General features: G+C 39.1%; 1 protein-coding gene across 5 annotated transcripts in view; it reads right to left on the reverse strand.

The window, feature by feature from the left end:
- Positions 1-20,593, reverse strand: part of LOC115861274 (S-adenosyl-L-methionine-dependent tRNA 4-demethylwyosine synthase TYW1) — a 214,719-nt gene that overhangs the window by 178,435 nt on the left and 15,691 nt on the right. For 4 of the 5 annotated variants that reach the window (XR_009559100.1, XM_030871931.2, XM_060285164.1 and 1 more), the window contains exon 7: positions 17,314-17,433. Coding sequence is in view for 4 of the 5 variants with exons in the window: in XM_030871931.2 (XP_030727791.1) it covers positions 17,314-17,433 (120 nt within the window). In the remaining variant the exon portion in view is untranslated. Of the gene's footprint in view, positions 1-2,361; positions 2,481-17,313; positions 17,434-20,593 lie in introns of those variants that run through there. The other variant, XM_060285166.1, reaches the window with a different exon arrangement.

Raw genomic sequence — 20,593 nt, forward strand, 5'->3', positions numbered from 1 at the left:
TACTCCAGATTCAATCATCTGGACACATAATTCACATGGAAAGAGAGCAGCGGCTATGATTAAAGGTCTTGGGTATTCAGGGCAAAATTTTATCATTCTTTCCCTCTATGACAGTTTAGTCCTATCTTGCATATGCAGCAGTAACTCCATTTCTGAAAAGAAATACAATGGTTCACAGCACTCTCCAAGGAAGTGCAAAGCCCCATTCAAATTCTAATTCTAATCTCCTATCTGCAGACATTTTCCCGTTTGCCCAGAATATAACAACATAACAACTGACATAGGACCCGTATATTTTTATTTATTTTTTTATAGCCGTTACATAGTCTAAGCAGAAATAAATGAAGATCCCAGAACTGGTCAATCTGGATTCCTTCCTCTCCTGCACACCCATTGGGCAATGCGTGACCAAGTTCTAAACTTTTAATTCTCAACGTATGGGTTCTCTCCAACCACAATGCCACTGCTTTTGCCCCCAGCCTTGGTTTCACCTAAGGGACAACTGCAATAGCCCTGTCTCCAACCTTCCACCCCTCCCCAACTCCCAAACCCATCACACTTGTCTTGAAAGAAAACGCATGCCCTCTCCAAGCTGCTATTTTCTGATACGCAAAACGGAAAACTGATTATAAGCTCACTTCCTAGGCACTTAGGAAAATGACTATAAATAAGTGAGAAGTTCTTTATAAATAGACGGAAATATATGAATCTGCTGTAATAATGGGAGCCAAAAAGTGGTACCAATTCTCTTAAAAAAAAAAAAAAAAGAAAGAAAAAGATATTATACAATATTACCGAATTCATTCTCACACCTTCATCCCAGAAACCACAGTACCACCCCAATATTGCCTAGGATAAAAACAAGACAAAAGGGGATTTGTTAAAGACTTTAAGGTAAAACTTCCACCTAGTTGGTTAAGTGCCAACCTTGGGGTTGAAGAGACGTCACCTTACATTTGAGGGTGAATTTAACACTTAAAGCCTTAAAAACAATTATGAAAGGAGAACCAGCTTCATGCTGTTACACTGCAGTACTATGCAGCCTTATAATCAGAACTGGACACACCAAGCTCCTTTTGTAGACTGAAATGTTTCTCTGGTGAGTAATTACCAAGCATCCGCCTTTATTTCCAAAACTAATGATACTGATACCACTGTTCGTCTGCTTAACCAGAACATGCTGTGGGGAGTATTTTAGCAACATTTATTTACTGCAGGAAGAAAACAAGTAGCAATCTGCTTTACATTTAGAAGCACAACACGAGAGAAACAGAAAATAAACAACCTAAGCCTTGGCAGGCTCTTCCTGACTCCTTGTTCTCTCACCAAACTCCTCAGCTTCCCTTCTGGGGAAGCAGAAAAGGGGAGTGAGACAAAGAGATGGAGCCTGGGCTTGGTCCCACCCCATCCGACTCTGGACAAATTGCTTTGCTTCTCTAAGCTTGTGTCCTGCCCTGTAAAATGATAAAGTGGAGGTGACAGTACAATACCAGGGTCTTTGTGAGGACTGAATGAGATTATCTAGTGTACTTGACTGCTCCTAATCGTCTGAACCTACCCTGGAGCTCTCTCTCCCCACACCTCCAGCCCACTCATCCTATTCAATCAATTCACATTGCTTCCCACTGCCTTTAGGACAAAGCTCACACTCTCCTGAGAGAGGATGAAAAGGCCTCCAGGATCCTGCCCCTGCCTTCCTTCTCTATTTCACCTCTCCACACATCCCCACCGCACTCCACTCTTAACATACTAAACTGCTTAGAGAGTTCCCCAACCTTGTCATATTCCCCTAACACCCCATCCCCTCGGCACATGGCATGTGCAACGTTTCAAACTCTAGCTCTCTTGTTCTCAGTTCTCACTCCCACCCTTCAAAGTCTCTTTGGCCCTAGAATTACTGCCTTGCTGCAGAGGGAGGGGGGTAGAAACTATGGTGGTGTTCTAGTCAGACCAAACATATCCCATTTGAAGATATCTCCTTAGACAATAATCGTTTATTAGTTATCAAGGACATACTATGTGGCAGGCAATAAAATAAAGGCTTTAGATGGATTAACTTATTGTATCTTCAAAACAACTTTATAAAGCAGTTACTGTTATCGTCTCCCACTCTAGCACACAGAGTGAAATAACTTGCCCAGACACACAAGCTGAGATACTGTGACACATGAAAGTTAGTGAATATCATTCAAAAGAGGTCTTACAGTAGGAGTGCTCTGGCCCAACTCTACAGCTGATGCTTTTAGGTATTAGAGCGTACTGCTTCCTCTGCAGTAACAACTAAGGCAATTAATGTGATGTAGAATGATGAACAGGCAGAAAGCAGCTCAGGAATCTGCCTGGATGGACCCCAAAGAAAATGCTCCCCGGAGATACGAAAAGGAAGAGCCAAGCAGTAATAACATCCATCACTGAATTTTAGTATACTGTCTCCAATATCAAATGAACACACAGGACACATCTGGAAACGCTGCTGTAACCTAAAAATAATGAAAAGCAAAAAACGGGGCCGTTATTTTCATGCTGCACTGAAGTTGGAAATATATATATATTTTTTCCCCTAGATCTGATGATTTTATGAGTGATTTCTATGAGAAACCTGAAATATCATAAGCCAGCTGCTTAAAGTTCATAAAGTCCAAAATCATTTTATTTCAAAAAATAATTTACATGGACATCCAAATTTTTCCTTAGTGCTTTTTCTCCAGTGCCCTCTAATGGACATAAGAGGAAAAAGCAAAGGAAAAAAATGAACCCGCAAACTATTCCAAACTTTTACAGTACATGTGAGATCTGCTGAAAGTACATCTTGTGTGTTCTCAGCGCGCGCACACACACACACACACACACACACACACACACAATGTTAGCAATATGAAGTGGGGATGTGTGGGCTGTGGTTAAGCATTGTACACACATATCAAACGTCACATTATACACCCTAAAAAGAAATCACATTGTACAACCCAAGTACATAAAATTTTATTTGTCAATCATATCTCAATGAAGTTGGAAAAAAAAATTGTCCCAAACTCTTCACCCACTACAAATAAAGCTATAAATATCTTCTCTTAACTTGGAAGATCCAGAAATCTACCTAAATCAGGCATCTCATGCACTGAAATCTATCCCATTTCAAGACAGTTTCACCTTTTAAAATCACTCAGATTTTTATTAAGAGTCATACAATTATATATTTGCTTTGACCCAGTATCTCAACTTGGGGAAAATATAAACCAAGAAAATATCAACACTCTCTTTTAAGTAAAAAAGGTCTCAGACCAGTGCTAATTACAACAGCAGAAAACCTGAAAACAGACTAAACGACCAACTCTAGCAGAATGCATAAGCAAATTTAAAATGTCTAAGCATATTTACTTCTCATTTTAATCTCTCAGGCTCTCAGAGACTGTAATGCATTTTCACGCACAGTTCTTATCTGACTCTCAACAACGCTGTGAGGAAGGCAGAGGTTACGGTCCACGTTTCTCAGACACAGGGATTAAGGCCAGAGAAGATTAAGCTTTGCCCTAAGAGTGCCAAGTTACAAACTGGCTGGCCCAGGCCCTGAACCTACATCCCACAAACTTGTCATTCTTAACAGCTCCTCTGCCAGGGCTTCTAAAATACAAAAGCTACTAAAAGTGACAGCGACAACACTAACACACAGACAAAATATTAGGAAATAAGTAACAAAATGCTGCAACAGGAACAATCATAATTTTAAATTCGGAAAATAATTTTGGATTCTATAGTTTAGTTTTACACTCATAGAGTATTTTTGGGTTATGATCTCTACAAAAGGAACCAAATATCCCAATATAAGAACGGGCATAGGACAGTGTGTAGTAAAGAATTTGGCCCTGCCCAAAGAGAAGTCTGGCCTCTCCCCAGTTCCTGGAAAGTAACCTCTAACCCCCTGGAACTTCCTGAGTGTTGGGAGTATCTTTATTCATGGTGGGCCCTTCAGAGGCACTTGACAGTTTATGCTATTAGGGTGACTCATGCCAAATTTGGGGGGTACTATGCTGTAGGCTGGATTCAACCCCATGGGCAATCAATCAATCAGGTATGCCTACATAATGAAGCCCCCATAAAAACTCTGGACACCGAAGCTCAGGTGAGCTTTCCAGGTTGGCGATGCTCCACGTGTCATGTCACGCATCCGTGCTGAGAGGGTAGCACATCCTGAGGACAATGAATGAATGCTTCCCAGACTCTGCTCTGTGCATCTCCTCCTTTGGCTGCTTTTTCTGTACCCCTTCCTAGCAATGAACCGTAATCATGAGGGTGACAGCTTTCAGGGAGTTCTGTGAGTCTTTCTAGCAAATGACTGAATCTGAGGGAGGTTTTTAGGACCCCCCCCAAACTTGCAGTTGGTGTCAGAAGTGAAAGCAGTCTCAGGAACTGTGCCCTCAGACTTTGTAGTCTGTCTAACTCCAGGCAGACAGAAAGAGATGCTTCACAGGAAAAAAATACATTCAATCTAACTCAAAATTAAAGAAATGCAAATTATTATTTTTTAAGGTTATTATTTTTCACCTTTCAGGTTGGTAAGATTTAAAAGATTGAGAACACCTGGGGGTTGGCAAGGGTTTAGAGAAACAGGCATTCTCATCTCTCTCTTATGCAGTAAGAAGAAATAAAAATGTTTTCAGCTTTTTACAGGGCAATTTAGAAATATCATCAAAATTATAAAATTCTCTTTGATCCAGAAATTTCAATTTTACAAATTTACTCAAGATAAATTTATCAATCATGAAAAATATAATAAGAGCAAGAGTGTTCATTATAGGGAGTTCCCTGGTGGCCTAGTGGTTAGGATTCAGTGCTGTAATTGCTGGGCCCAGGTTCAATCCCTGGTCAGGGAACTCCCACAAGCCACGTGGCACAACCAAAAGAAAAAAGAAAAAAAAAAAGTACAATTCAGGAATTAAAATAGGTTTTTTTTTAAAAAAAGAGAGTGCTCATTATAGAAATCAGGACACACCTAAATGTTAATCAACAAGAGTCAAATAACTATGGGACATAATTGTGGACTACTACATAAACATTAAAATTAATTAGGCAGATCTCTATCACAGGACTGGAAACCTGCCATGTTAAATGGAAAAAAGTAGTCTGTAGACTTGGAGTACAAAATTATTCTGTGTAGCCAAAAAAACGAAGTTATACCAAAATGCAGGTGTGTTTGTAAAGGCAGTAAAATACCTGGAAGAATAGTGTCAAAGTGTAAACTGCACTGAGCTGTGAAAAGTACATTTAAGAAGAATAGGGACAGGGGACTGTATTCTTTGAGTTTTTTAAACATATGTAAACAGGGTATTAAATTAAATGAAACTCCAAAGAGAGGGTCAGATCAAGTTATAAATTTTCAAAGGATGGGACTTCCCTGGTGGTCCAGTGGTTAAGACTCTGCGCTTCCAATACAGGGGACATGGATTCGATCCCTGGTCGGGGAACTAGGATCCCACAAGCCATGCAGCACGGCCAAAAGATAAATTGGAAAAAAAAAAAAATTAAATTTTCAAAGGAAATATCTGAGAACAAGTTTAAGAACTTGAAAAGTGTCTCCCTGACATCAAGGATATGAAAGGGTAGAGAGTACGGAGATAACAAGAGAGGAGTTTTGAGGATTTCTTCATAGAATATTAGAAAGGTATTTTGAGCTCCTTCATCTGCCTCAAATGAAGAGATGTTTGGGGGTGGAGGGCTGTGTTCTCACCTCAAACCCCAGGAACCTCAAAGAAGCTGCTAAGGATCCTCTGCACTCAGACTGGTGAATGCCTCCTGCCCAGGAAATCCAGAGAGCAGAAGGCCTGACTAGTTGCTTTAGCAAGTGAGCACTGTTGCTGGAGAGGAATCAGCCTGTGCTCCCAGAATAAAGAACTCAGGAGCATTCCCTTGGGAGCGGGGTAGGGGTGGGGGAGATATTCGATCCTGACCCACTGGGCAACCAGAGAGAACAGACGAAAGACCTCAAAAGAGGGGAAACCAGAGGCACAGGGCCCCGAGGAAGGAGTGAGGACCAACGGGAGCACACTTCTCAGAGTACACGTGCTCAGGGCAAGGCGCCAGGTGTGGAGACAGCCACGGACAATGTCTCCAAAGGAGTGCTAAACACGCTGCCTGGAAGAAGAGCCAAGTTTAAACACCTGACAACGAGAGAGCACAAAGTCCCCTTGTGACAGTGCCAAGTAAGAACTTCCCCACTTCTCTTTATCTCCTGCTTCCCCCATCCACACCCCAAACCCTAAGGAGATATTATAAAATAGCTACTAGCAAATAGGCCAGAGAGCAGACAATAAGGAGGGGAGAAGTTTCACTCTGAATTAAACTGGAAACTTGGACTGCGTTTATTTAGTATTACTTAGTATTACATAGGACTGGACATTCTACCGCCAAATTAAGACTTTGTACCTTAAAGTGCCTGTCATACTTTATGACCAAAAATGACCAGAAAAGTCATGGAGTCCACCAGAGTTTTCATCCCAAGACAGGGGAAGGGGTCTCCCTCCCATGCAGGTTGAAAAAGGACAGTAAAACTCAAAATAAAGCAGCTTTTACAATATTTCCCAAAAGTAATCCTTGTTGTAACATAGACTATACCAGTATTTATTACTTTAGAAAGATTTTTCTGTAAGATTTTTAAAATAAGGTTATAAAGACTGTCTGAAGAATACGATATTTTTATAATAAAATAGAGATTTAGGGACTTCCTTGGTTGGCGCAGTGGTTAGGAATCTGCCTGCCAATGCAGGGGACACAGGTTTGAGCCCTGGTCCAGTAGGATTCCACATGCCACAAAGCAACCAAGCCCGTGCACAACGACTCAGCCTGCACTCTAGAGCCAGCGAGCCACAACTACTGAGCCCGCGTGGCATAACTACTGAAGTCCATACACCTAGAGCCCCTGCTCCACAACAAGAGAAGCCACCGCAATGAGAAGACTGCACACCACAACGAAGAGTAGCCCGTGCTCTCTGAAACTAGAGAAAGCCTGCACACAGCAACGAAGACCCAATGCAGCCATAAATTAATTAATTAATTTTTTAAAAAATAGAAATTTAGGTGCATATAAAATAAAATTTAAATAAATATTCCAATATTTATTTAATTATTAATAGTGATTTTTAATGAGGAGATGGAATTACTGGTAGGTTTTTGCCCTTTCTCTATTTTCCAAATTTTCATTATTACAAGTATGTTAATTTATAGTGAAAAAACAATTTTTTAATTTAATTTAATTTAATTTTTTTTGGCTGAGCCACTCAGCTTGTGGGATCTTAGTTCCCCGACCAGGGACCGAACCCACGCCCCCGGCAGTGGAAGCACAGAGTCTTAACCACTGGACCACCAGGGAAGTCCCTATAGTGAAAAAAATTTTTAATTTTAACTAGTAAAAATTAAATAAATAATCGTTAAATTTGTTTCCTTAAATTACCATTTGCTATGGTATGAGTCTACCCAGAGTAAAATTAGAAGGTCTTCATGTTTTACAGATATAGTAAGTACTCAAGACTTTTATATAATTCAAAACTAGTTATTCACCAACTAGTCCTTTCAAAAAATGGTAGAGGGGCTTCCCTGGTGGCGCAGTGGTTGAGAGTCTGCCTGCCGATGCAGGGGACGCGGGTTCGTGCCCCGGTCTGGGAAGATCCCACATGCCGCGGAGCAGCTGGGCCCATGAGCCATGGCCGCTGAGCCTGCGCGTCCGGAACCTGTGCTCCGCAACGGGAGAGGCCACAACAGTGAGAGGCCCGCGTACCGGAAAAAAAAAAAAAAAAGGTAGATATTCTCATATGGCAATATCATAAATAATTCATAATCCAGTTGATACTAGTTTTTTTTTTTGTTTTATTTTGTGGGCATAGGAAAATAGTTTCCCTGACACTCTTTATCTTGAAAACTTCAGAAAAGTTGAAAGGTACAATGAAGACCCACATTCCCTTCACCTAGATTCACTACTTTTGCTTGATCAATATCTATCTATAAACACACACACACACGTTATGCACATGTATGTATGTGTGTGTTATGTATAAAAACAAAATTTTGCTAAACCACTTGAAAGTATGTTGCAGACACCACAGCACCTCACCTTTAAATTACTGCAAAATTCAGCTCCAAGAAAAAGATATGAACCTATAGAACTACAACACCATTATTACAATAAGAAAAATTAACATAAATCTAATATTACCCAATAGAAAATTCAATTCAAATGTCCCCAATGTCAAGACAATGGCCTTTTCTCTTTGATTCAAGATCAAAGTTTATACAATGCATTTGTTTATATTTCATTAGTCTTTTAAAATCTTAGAACAGTACCAACCCCAAGTTTTATTGTTGCTGTTACTGTCTACAACATAGACTCTTTAAAGAGCCTGGCCTGTTGTCTCCTAGACTGTCCCACATTCTGGATTTGTCTGATTGTTTCCCCATTAGATTCAGGTTAAACTTTTTTGACACAAAATTGCATAGATGATGTCGTATATACCTTGCTACAGATCATATCAGGAGGTACATAAGGTCAAGTTGTAACATAAATGATGATGCTAAATTTGATTCTTTGTAAACGTACATTTTTCCCTTTATGCTTAGTAAATAATCTACGGGGAATTTATTTTTCCACACTGATTTATTTATTTTTGGCACGTCTAAGTGGTTTAGTTCCTGGCATGATGTTTTGAGACTATGTCAATATCTGTTGCTCAAAGACATTTCACCTAATCCTTGCTTAAATCAATTATTACACTAGGGACTGCAAACAGATAATTTTCTAATTCTATCATGCCCTCTTTATTTATAATCTGTAAACCTTCTGTAAAGACTTTCTCCTTACAAGAGACACGGAAGGACACTACATAATGATCAAGGGATCAATCCAAGAAGAAGATATAACAATTATAAATATATATGCACCCAACACAGGAGCACCTCAACACATAAAGCAACTGCTAACAGCTATAAAAGAGGAAATCAACAGTAACACAATAATAGTGGGGGACTTTAACACCTTACTTACACTAATGGACAGATCATAAAAAATGAAAATAAATAAGGAAACAGAAGCTTTGAATGACACAACAGACCAGATAGATTTAATTGATATTTATAGGACATTCCATCCAAAAACAGCAGATTACACTTTCTTCTCAAGTGCGCAAGGAACATTCTCCAGGATAGCTCACATCTTGGGTCCCAAATCAAGCCTCAGTAAAATTAAGAAAATTGAAATCATATCAAGCATCTTTTCCGACCACAATGCTATGAGATTAGAAATGAATTACAGGGAAAAAAATGTAAACACCACAAACACATGGAGGTGAAACAATACGTTACTAAATAACCAAGAGATCACTGAAGAAATCAAAGAGGAAATCAAAAAATACCCAGAGACAAATGACAATGAAAACACGACGATCCAAAACCTATGGGATGCAGCAAAAGCAGTTCTAAGAGGGAAGTTTATAGCTATACAAGCCTACCTGAAGAAATAAGAAAAATCTCAAATAAACAATCTACCTTACACCTAAAAGAACTAGAGAAAGAAGAACAAACACAACCCAAAGTTAGCAGAAGGAGAGAAATCATAAAGATCGGAGCAGAAATAAATGAAATAGAAACAAAGAAAACAATAGCAAAGATCAATAAAACTAAAAGCTGGTTCTTTGAGAAGATAAACAAAATTGATAAACATTAGCCAGACTCATCAAGAAAAAGAGGGAGAGGACTCAAATCAATAGAATTAGAAATGAAAAAGGAGAAGTTACAACAGACACCACAGAAATACAAAGCATCCTAAGAGACTAATACAAGCAACTCTACGCCAATAAAATGGACAACCTGGAAGAAATGGACAAATTCTTAGAAAGGTATAACCTTCCAAGACTGAACCAAGAAGAAATAGAAAATATGAACAGACCAATCACAAGTAATGAAATTGAAACTGTGATTTAAAATCTTCCAACAAACAAAAGTCCAGGACCAGATGGCTTCACAGGTGAATTCTATCAAACATTTAGAGAAGAGCTAACACCCATCCTTCTCAAACTCTTCCAAAAAATTGCAGAGGAAGAAACACTTCCAAACTCATTCTATGAGGCCACCATCACCCTGATACCAAAACCAGGTAAAGATACTACAAAAAAAGAAAATTACAGACCAATATCACTGATGAATACAGATGCAAAAATCCTTAATAAAATACTAGCAAGCAGAATCCAACAACATATTAAAACCATCATGCACCATGATCAAGTGGGATGCATCCCAGGGATGCAAGGATTCTTCAATATACGCAAATCAATCAATGTGATACACCATATTAACAAATTGAAAAATAAAAACAATATGATCGGGCTTCCCTGGTGGCACAGTGGTTAAGAATCTGCCTGCCAATGCAGGGGACACGGGCTCGAGCCCTGGTCTGGGAAGATCCCACATGCCGCGGAGCAACTAGGCCCGTGAGCCACAACTACTGAGCCTGCGCATCTGGAGCCTGTGCTCCACAACGGGAGAGCCCACAACATTGAGAGGTCCGCGCACCGCAACGAAGAGTGGCCCCCGCTCACCACAACTGGAGAAAGCCCTTGCACAGAAATGAAGACCCAACACAGCCAAAATTAAATATTAATTAATTAATTATTTTTAAAAAATGGTCTACATCAAAAAAATCTTAAAAAAAAAAAAAACCATATGATCATCTCCATAGATGCAGAAAAAGCTTTTGACAAAATTCAACACCCATTTATGATAAAAACTCTCCAGAGAGTGGGCACAGAGGGAGCCTACCTCAACATAATAAAGGCCATATATGACAAACCCACAGCAAACATCATTCTCAATGGTGAAAAACTGAAAGCATTTCCTCTAAGATCAGGAACGAGACAAGGATGTCCACTCTCACCACTATTATTCAACATCGTTTTGGAAGTCCTAGCCATGGCAATCAGACAAGAAAAAGAAATAAAAGGAATACAAATTGGAAAAGAAGTAAAACTGTCACCGTGTGCAGATGACATGATACTATACATAGAGAATCCTAAAGATGCCACCAGAAAACTACTAGAGCTAATCAATGAATTTGGTAAAGTGGCAGGATACAAAATTAATGCACAGAAATATCTTGCATTCCTATACACTAATGATGAAAAATCTGAAAGAGAAATTAAGGAAACACTCCCATTTACCATTGCAACTAAAAGAATAAAATACCTAGGAATAAACCTACCTAGGTAGACAAAGGACCTGTATGCAGAAAACTATAAGACACTGATGAAAGAAATTAAAGATGATACAAACAGATGGAGAGATATACCATGTTCTTGGATTGGAAGAATCAACATTGTGAAAATGATTCTACTACCCAAAGTAATCTACAGATTCAATGCAATCCCTATCAAATTACCAATGGCATTTTTTATGGAACTAGAACAAAAAAACCTTAAAATCTGTATGGAGACACAAAAGACCCTGAATAGCCATAGCAGTCTTGAGGGAAAAAAACGGAGCTGGAGGAATGAGACTCCCTGACTTCAGACTATATTATAAAGCTACAGTAATCAAGACAATCTGGTACTGGCACAAAAAACAGAAACATAGATCAATGGAACAAGATAGAAAGCCCAGAGATAAACCCACGTACCTATGGTCAACTAGGCAAGGATATACAATGGAGAAAAGACAGTCTCTTCAATAAGTGGTGCTGGGCAAACTGGACAGCTACATGTAAAAGAATGAAATTAGAACACTCCCTAACACCATTCACAAAAAGAAACTCAAAATGGATTAGAGACCTAAATGTAAGACTGGACACTATAAACCTCTTAGAGGAAAACATAGGAAGAACACTCTTTGACATAACTCACAGCAAGATCTTTTTTGATACACCTCCTAGAGTAATGGAAATAAAAATGAAAATAAACAAATGGGACCTAATGAAACTTCAAAACTTTTGCACAGCAAAGGAAACCATAAACAAGACAAAAAGACAACCCTCAGAATGGGAGAAAATATTTACAAACGAATCAACGGACAAAGGATCAATCTCCAAAATATATAAACAGGTCATGCAGCTCAATATTAAAAAAACAAATAACCCAATCCAAAAATGGGCAGAAGATCTAAATAGACATTTCTCCAAAGAAGACATGCAGATGGCCAAGCACATGAAAAGCTGCTCAACATCGCTAATTATTAGAGAAATGTAAACCAAAACTACCATGAGGTATCACCTCACACCAGTAAGAATGGGCATCATCAGAAAACCTACAAATAACAAATGCTGGAGAGGGTATGAAGAAAAGGGAACCCTCTTGCACTGTGGGTGGGAATGTAAATTGATACAGCCACTATGGAGAACAGTATGGAGGTTCCTTAAAAAACTAAAAATAGAACTACCATATGATCCAGCAATCCCACTACTGGGCATATACCCAGAGAAAACCATAATTCAAGAAGACACATGCACCCCAATGTTCATTGCAGCAGTACTTACAATAGCCAGGTCATGGAAGCAACCTATATGCCCATCGACAGACGAACGGATAAAGAAGATGTGGTACATATATACAATGGAATATTACTCAGCCATAAAAAGGAACGAAATTGGGTCATTTGTTGAGATGTGGATGGATCTAGAGACTGTCATACAGAGTGAAGTAAGTCAGAAAGAGAAAAACAAATACTGTATGCTAACACATATATATGGAATCTAAAAAGAAAAAAAAGGTTCTGAAAATCCTAAGGGCAGGACAGGAATAAAGATGCAGACATAGAGAATGGACTTGAGCACACGGGGAGGGGGAAGGGTAACCTGGGACAAAGTGAGAGAGTGGCATGGACTTTATACACTACCAAATGTAAAACAGATAGCTAGTGGGAAGCAGCCACATAGCACAGGGAGATCAGCTTGGTGCTTTGTGACCACCTAGGGGGTGTGATAGGGAGGGTGGGAGGGAGATGCAAGAGGGAGGAGATATGGGGACATATGTATATGTATAGCTGATTCACTTTATTATACAGCAGAAACTAACACACCATTGTAAAGCAATTATATTCCAATAAAAATGTTAAAAAGAAAAAGTCCAAAAAAAAAACTTTCTCCTGTGCCTCCCTTTTTTTTTTTGAGTAGCACAAGGATTGATTTTTTTTTAATTTGATGTAATATAATCCATTATGTTCATCATTATGTTGATTTTTGATGTTCAAACTGCCCCATATTTGGCCTGTGAGAAACTCCTCAAGCTGGTTCCTATATCCTTTAGACACTGAGGACCTACCTACTCAACAAGACATCCCAGGCTCATCTGTTACACTCCCTTCCCCAACCCTGGAATCAGCCATTTCTTCAAGGAGCCCTAGTTCCTTTTAGTAGGGTAATGATTTTAGAAAACAAGATCTGAGTGCTTACTCCGTTTGTTTCTAGGTCTGTGGCACAATAAAGAATACATCTGGTCTTTGTCCCTAGCTCCTGGCACAGAGCTTCAAAAAACCCTGGCATTTCCTAAAGAGACAGAAGTGTCTTTGTTATGCTAACGAGGTGACTCACAGTGGGCCCCTAGATAGCTTCAGGAAAAGAGCTGGTCACCAGAAGACAATCACATAATGCAACTTTGGGCCAGCTGGATCTCCAGAGACATGAGGGGGAGGGGAGGCTGGCTGGAGACTGAGTTCAAACACCTAGCCAATGATCTAATTAATCATGCCTACATAATGAAACCCCAATAAAAATTCTGGATGCTAAAGCTCAGTAGAGGGCTTCCCTGGTGGCGCAGTGGTTAAGAATCCACCTGCCAACACAGGGACATGGGTTCGAGCCCTGGTCCGGGAAGATCCCACATGCTATGGAGCAACTAAGCCTGTGCACCACAACTTCTGAGCCTGCGCTCTGGAGCCCACAAGCCACTACTGAGCCCACGTGCCACAACTACTGAAGCCCGCGCGCCTAGAGCTGGTGCTCTGCAACAAGAGAAGCCACTGCAATGAGAAGCCCGCACACCGCAATGAAGACTCGACACAGCCAAAAATAAATAAATAAACAAATAAATTTATAAAGTAAAAAATAAAGCTCAGGAGAGCTTCCTAGGTGGTGAACACATGGATGGGGTGGGAGGGTGATGTGCCCAGATTCCACGATGAGGGGGCATAGAAACTCTGGGTCTCTTCCCCAACCCTCCACTCTCAGATCTTGCCCTATGCTTCCTTTCCATTTGGTGGTTTCTGATTTGTATCCTTCGCTACAAAACTGTAACCATAAGTCCCTGACTTACAATGGTTTGATGTTGCGAAAGCGATTCAAATTTAGTAGACACCTTACTTCGAATTTTGAATGTTGGTCTTTTCCCAGGCTACCCATATGCAGTACAATACACTCTTGTGATGCCAGCAAGCCAAGGCTCCCAGTCAGCCACACAATCACAAAGGAGCATAAACAACCAATACACGCAAAACCATTCTGCACCCCTATAACCACTCTTTCACTTTCAGTATGTTATTCAATAGATTACATGAAACATTCAACACTTCATTATAAAACAGGCTTTATGTTAGATGATTCTGCCCAAATGTAGGCTAATTTAAGTGTTCTGAGTATGTTTAAGGTAGGTTAGGCTAAGCTTTGATGTTTGATAGGTTAGGTGTATTAAATATGTTTTTGACTTACAAAATTTTCAACTTAAAATGGGTTGATTGGGACATAACACCATTGTAAATCAAGGGAGATTTATACAGTGCTTTCAGTGAGTTGAGTCATCCTAGCAAATTATCGAACGTGAGGGGATTGGACATGAGAACCCCCATACTTATGACCAGTTGGTCGGAAGTACAAGTGGACCCTTAGACTTACAGCTACCACTGAAGTGGAGACAGTCTTGCACAGGACTATGGGGGGTCTGACACTAACTCCAGGTAGTGCCAGAACTGAATTGAACTGCAGGTCATTTGAATTAACTGGGTGTTAGTTAGTGTCAGAACATGAAAGGTCCTTTCAACAAACACAGCCACAAAATATTATTTATACACACACACACTTAAATTATAAATTTGCAAATATAACATGACAATAAACGTACATTTTTAAAAATCTTAAGTTCGTATCAGCCTCCACATCATACCACCTGGAAATCACATTAATGCACATGGATCCACTTTATTATTTTTCACAGCTGTACAACAGTATTATACTGTGTGGGTACATCATGCTTTTTTCAGCCAGTATCCAATAGCTGTTTGTTAAACTTGCTGCAAGGTATAACCTCGTGCAGATGCTGTTTTGTATTTGTGAAGATGTATCTTCAAGGCAAATTTATACATCTGGGCCTGCTGGATCACGCGTAAATGCGTGTGAATTTGGTAAAGACTGCCCAAAGCCCCTGCATACGGGTATACCATTCTGGACTCCCATCAGAAAGGTATGGGTGCCTGTTTCCACAGAGCCTCACCAATTGTGCATTGTCCAACTTTTGAATTTCTGCTATTTTTCTAGGTGAGAAATGTATATCAGTGTAGTTTTAATTTGCATGTCCTTCATTACGAGTGAATTTGAGGATTTTTTCATATGTTTAAAGTCTATTTGTAGAGGTTTTTCTGAGACTCGCCTATTCATGTGTTTTTCCTATTTTTTTCTACTAAAGTCTTTTTTTTTTCATTCAATTTTTAAGAGTGCTATGTATGGTAGAAAAATTAACTCCTTCTTTATAGTATAAGGGGCAAATATTTTCCCTCACTTTATCATTTGTCTTTTGATTTTGTCTATAGTTATGTGAATTTTTTAAAAAATCACTGATATTCAATGTTTTATTGTTTCCAGATTTCAGATCATATACAAAATCTTTTTTCAAGTTTTAAATAATGCATCTAATTCTATTATTTACGTATTTTTCAACATTTATATCTCTGATTGGTGATCTACCTCAGATTGGAGTTTATCCTGATGTATGTATGAGCTTCAGAGCCAATTTATCTTTTCACGAGTAGCTAGCCAGTTGTCAACATCATTTATCTTAAAAGTACATCTTCCCCCTGGGGAAAAGAGACACCACCTTTATCATATATGAAATTCCCTATATTCTTGGATCTATTCCTGGAATTTTATTCTGTTGCATTGGTCTGTCTCATCGGGAGCCAGTACAACAGGGTCAGTTACAGATGCCTTGTAGTAAGTTTAAATACCTGGTAGGGCGAGCCTTTCTCATCATGACTTTTGCCAGTTTCCCTAACTACCCTTGCATGTTTATTTTTCCACATGAATCAACCAGTCTAGCTCCAAAAAAAAATACCTTACTGGAATTTTAATGGGATTGCATCAAATTCATGTATTAACTTAAAAGAACTGACAGCGTTACAATACTGAGTCACCATATCTAAAAACGAGGAAGCTCTTTTCATTTGTTCAAGGCACTTTTAGATCTTCCAGGAATGTTTTAAAGTCTTCCTCGTAGAGATTTAAGATTATTTCTTCAGAAGTGTATCCCTATGTGCGTGCTTATTTTTTATGTAGCTGCTGTAAATGGGGTCCTCTCCCACCACAGCTTCTAACTGGTTATTATCTGGGAATATAAAGGGCGTTGACTTTTTACCTTACTATGGCCTGCTGCCTTACTGAACTGTTTCATTTGAGTTTGTGTTAATTTTATCATAGGCTTTCCTGGATTCTTCCACAGTTTGCTTCTTTTGTTTCTAAGACTTATGCAATCGATACATTTTTACCTTAGGATATTCTCATTTCCCAAAACTCACACATAAATTGAGACTTTATATTTTTATATTATTGTATATATAATGTTATTTCAATTTTAGATCATTAGACTCTGCATAAAACCCTACTACACCATACATTCTCTTACTCTTCGAGTAACTAAGACAATGACAACCTAGATGAACATTTCCTAGATTCCTAGGGCCTCCACCTAAGCTGACCTCAACACCCACAGACCACCGTGCCATCCCTAAGCGCAACACCACTCGGTCTACGACAGGGAAGCACTTTTACATGAGGGTTCCACTGGGAATATCAACACCAATCTTATCATGCTGCTCAGCCTGTCATCTTCAGCCACAACACTGAGGAAAGTCCCTCTAACCATCTACCCTTTCCTCAGTTATGTCTATTCTACTACGGGCTCATTTCCACAGGGCTGAGAAAGATTTTCATGTTATAATGGCCAAAAAAAGTATAAAACTCTCAAAACAGGAGGCAAAGAACTAAAACTGTCCAATTATGAGCTCAGATGGACTATGCACCAATACAGATGCTAGATGTCAACCAACTGTCGGATCCCAGCTCACCATTTCCCAAAATTACAGTACCTTTTCTTTCTTCATACGATCCATAATCTTGCCGAGGTCTTCAACATCAATGACAGATTTTAGACTCTGATGGTCCTCAGTACCAGACTCTTCCTCACTGGTGCTCCCAAAGGGCTCTTCCTGCTGGAACATCAATGCTTCAGAAATACACTGTGCAAAGTAGCAAAGTATCTAATATTCATTCCCAGATTGTAAGTTCACTGGATGGACTTGAGATATTTTGGGCTAGAGGCCAGCCAGCCTCAGGCCAAATCTAAAGGAGCCCATCATTTATACATTATCTATGGCTACTTTCTTAATAATATGACAGAGCTGATAGCTGCAACAGAAACAATATGGCTACAAAGCTGCAGTGGAACCATGGAGTCTTAACCACTGGACTGCCAGGGAAGTCCCTACATTTTAAAAGCATAATTTTAAATGTATTATGGAGTTGGCAAAAACGTAAGGAATCCAAAGAGGACAAATATGAACTAAAAAGGGGAATCCTAGGAGGTAAGTGACAAATGGAGCTGAGAGTATCTGCTGAATCTGTAGAAACTATTTTGACAGCAGGACAGGACAAGGGAAGAGCAGGTAAAGTTGAAGGGATGATACGAGGAGGAAATTCTCACACAGGAGACAAGAGTCAAAGCTGGGGACCCACAAGGCTGCATACTTGGTGTAAAGATAAACTAGAAAAAATGTTCTGTACAAGCAGAGAAAGCAAGAAAAACACGCACAGAATTTGGGGGAAAGAACGGAGCAAAGAATAGATAGTTAGAGGGATTTTATTTGGAGGTTTTAAGGTTTCTAGGAGGGGTGAAGAAAGATTATATAATACAAATTCAGAACCAAATTAAACTTGGGTTCCACTCCTAACTAGAAGACAATGGATCATGCATTCCATTTTCTGAAAGAAAATAACTCCCATCTAGAATTCTATACGCAGCCAAAGTATCAATCAACTGTGAAGATGGGATAAAGACTCACAGATATGAAAAGTCTGAAAATTCACCTTTAAAACACCCTTTCTCAAAGAGCTACTGGAGAATGTGCTCCAAAAAACAAAAGTCAGTAGAGAGATAAGAAGATATGAGACACAAGAATTAGGGAACCCAAGAAGCTGGCGAGAGGAAGGCTGTGGATGGAAGACACAGGACTTCAGCTGCAGCAACGCTTAGAGGGCAGCCACGCCACAGTGGAGCAGAAGGAGAGGGCACACGAGAAGCCACCAAGAATCAATAACAACTACAGAATACTGAAAAACAACTTTCAGTTCTGTTAGTTCTGGAATTAGTGATGGTTATAGAGAAATCAAAACATATGTAGCAACAGGGGACTTCCCTGGTGGCACAGTGATTAAGAAGCTGCCTGCCAATGCAGGGGACACGGGTTCAAGCCCTGGTCCAGGAAGATCCCACATGCCACAGAGCAACTAAGCCCGTGCACCACAACTATTGAGGCTGCACTCTAAAGCCCGTGAGCCACAACTACTGAGGCTGCGTGCCACAACTACTGAAGCCTGTGCACCTAGAGCCCATGCTCCATAACAAGAGAAGCCACCGCAATGAGAAGCCCATGCACCACAACGAAGAGTAGCCCCCACTCGCCACAACTAGAGAAAGCCTGTGCGTGGCAACGAAGACCCAACGCAGCCAAAAATACAATATAAATAAATTTATTTTTAAAAATGCAGCAATAATCTTAAGGAGAATAAGTGTATAAGAATGAAAATATAATAATCTAGTATATAGGGCAGATACACAAATACGTACACAGTTACAATAATGACAATGAATAATGGTTCAACCAGAAAGTGTGATACAACCATACAAGAGGAAGGGAAGTGATGCTGTGTGTGTGTGTGTGTGTGTGTGTGTGTGTGTGTGTGTGTGTATGATTTTGAAATTTTTAAAAAATCAATAGCAAGAAGGGACTATTATTTAAGAATATAAATGAAAAAGGTAAAAGAATTAAAAGTGGCTGCCTTGGGAAAATAAGAATTAGATAGAAATAGACAAGGAAGTACAGTGTTTAATTATAAGCCTCTAAGTACTATTTGAAGTTTTATATGTACAAGTGTTACTTTTGATTTTAAAAATATTTTTTAACTTAAATTTTTTTAATGTTAAAAACTATGAGTGGTATCAGCAAAAACACCAGAGTAGGTAACTCCAAGGGCTTGTTCCCCCACAGACACACCTAAAAATTAAGCAAAAACCAACAGATGTCATTTTGTCAGAACTCTGAGAATTAGCCAAAGGCTTACAAAAACCAAGTAAACACGGAACCAAGAAAAAGGAAAATTAAAGTCAGGTATATAGGTTAAATATAAAAGTCAGTATTACTGTAATTTTTGATTATAATTCCTTTTTCCCTATATGATTTAAAAGACAAACGCATAAAATAACTAACTATAAATCCATGTTAATGGGCACACAACATGTAAACTCATAATTTGTGACAACAATAACATAGAGGGGACGTGACAGAGCTGAATAGGAGCACAGTTTTTGTATATAAAGGTGATGCTAATACAAATAGAGTGGTGTAAGTCAAAGAGGTTAACTGCAATCCCCAGGGTGACTACCAAAACATAACTTAAAAATGTACAGAAATGAAAATGAGAAAGGAATCAAATTGGTACACCACAAAAAAAAACAATAAAACACAAAAGGCGGCAGTAATGGAAAAATTAAGGAACAAAAAGATGTAAAATATATAGAAAGTATAATTAAATGACAGAAGCGTTTGCTTATCAGTAATTATTATAAGTGAAAATGGGTTAAACTCTCCAATTAAAAGGCAGAGACAAGTAGAATGGATCAAAACAAAGAAGAAGGAAGGGAACCAACTCCACTTTGTCTACAAGAGACTCACATTAGCTACAAAGATAAAAACAGGTTGAAAGTCAAAGGACAGAAAAAGATATTCCAGGGAATTCACTGGTGGTCCAGTGGTTAGGACTCTGTGCTTCCACTGTAGGGGGCCTGGGTTTGATCCCTGGTTGGAGAACTAAGATCCTGCAAGCCACGTGGCATGGCCAAAAAAAAAAAAACATAAAAAAAAAGGAAGAAAAAGATATGCCATGCAAATAATAACCAAAAGAGAGCAAGGGTAGCTATATTAACATCAGACAAAATAGACTTTAAGCCAAGAATTGTTACAAGAGACAAAGGATATTATATATTGATAAAAGTATTAACCCACCAAGAAGACTTAATGATTATAAACATATATGGACCTAACAGAGCCCAAAACATATGAAGTAAAAATTGACAAACTGAAGGGAGAAAAG

The sequence above is a fragment of the Globicephala melas genome, chromosome 15, assembly GCF_963455315.2.
Source record: "Globicephala melas chromosome 15, mGloMel1.2, whole genome shotgun sequence".
Lineage (NCBI taxonomy): Eukaryota > Metazoa > Chordata > Mammalia > Artiodactyla > Delphinidae > Globicephala > Globicephala melas.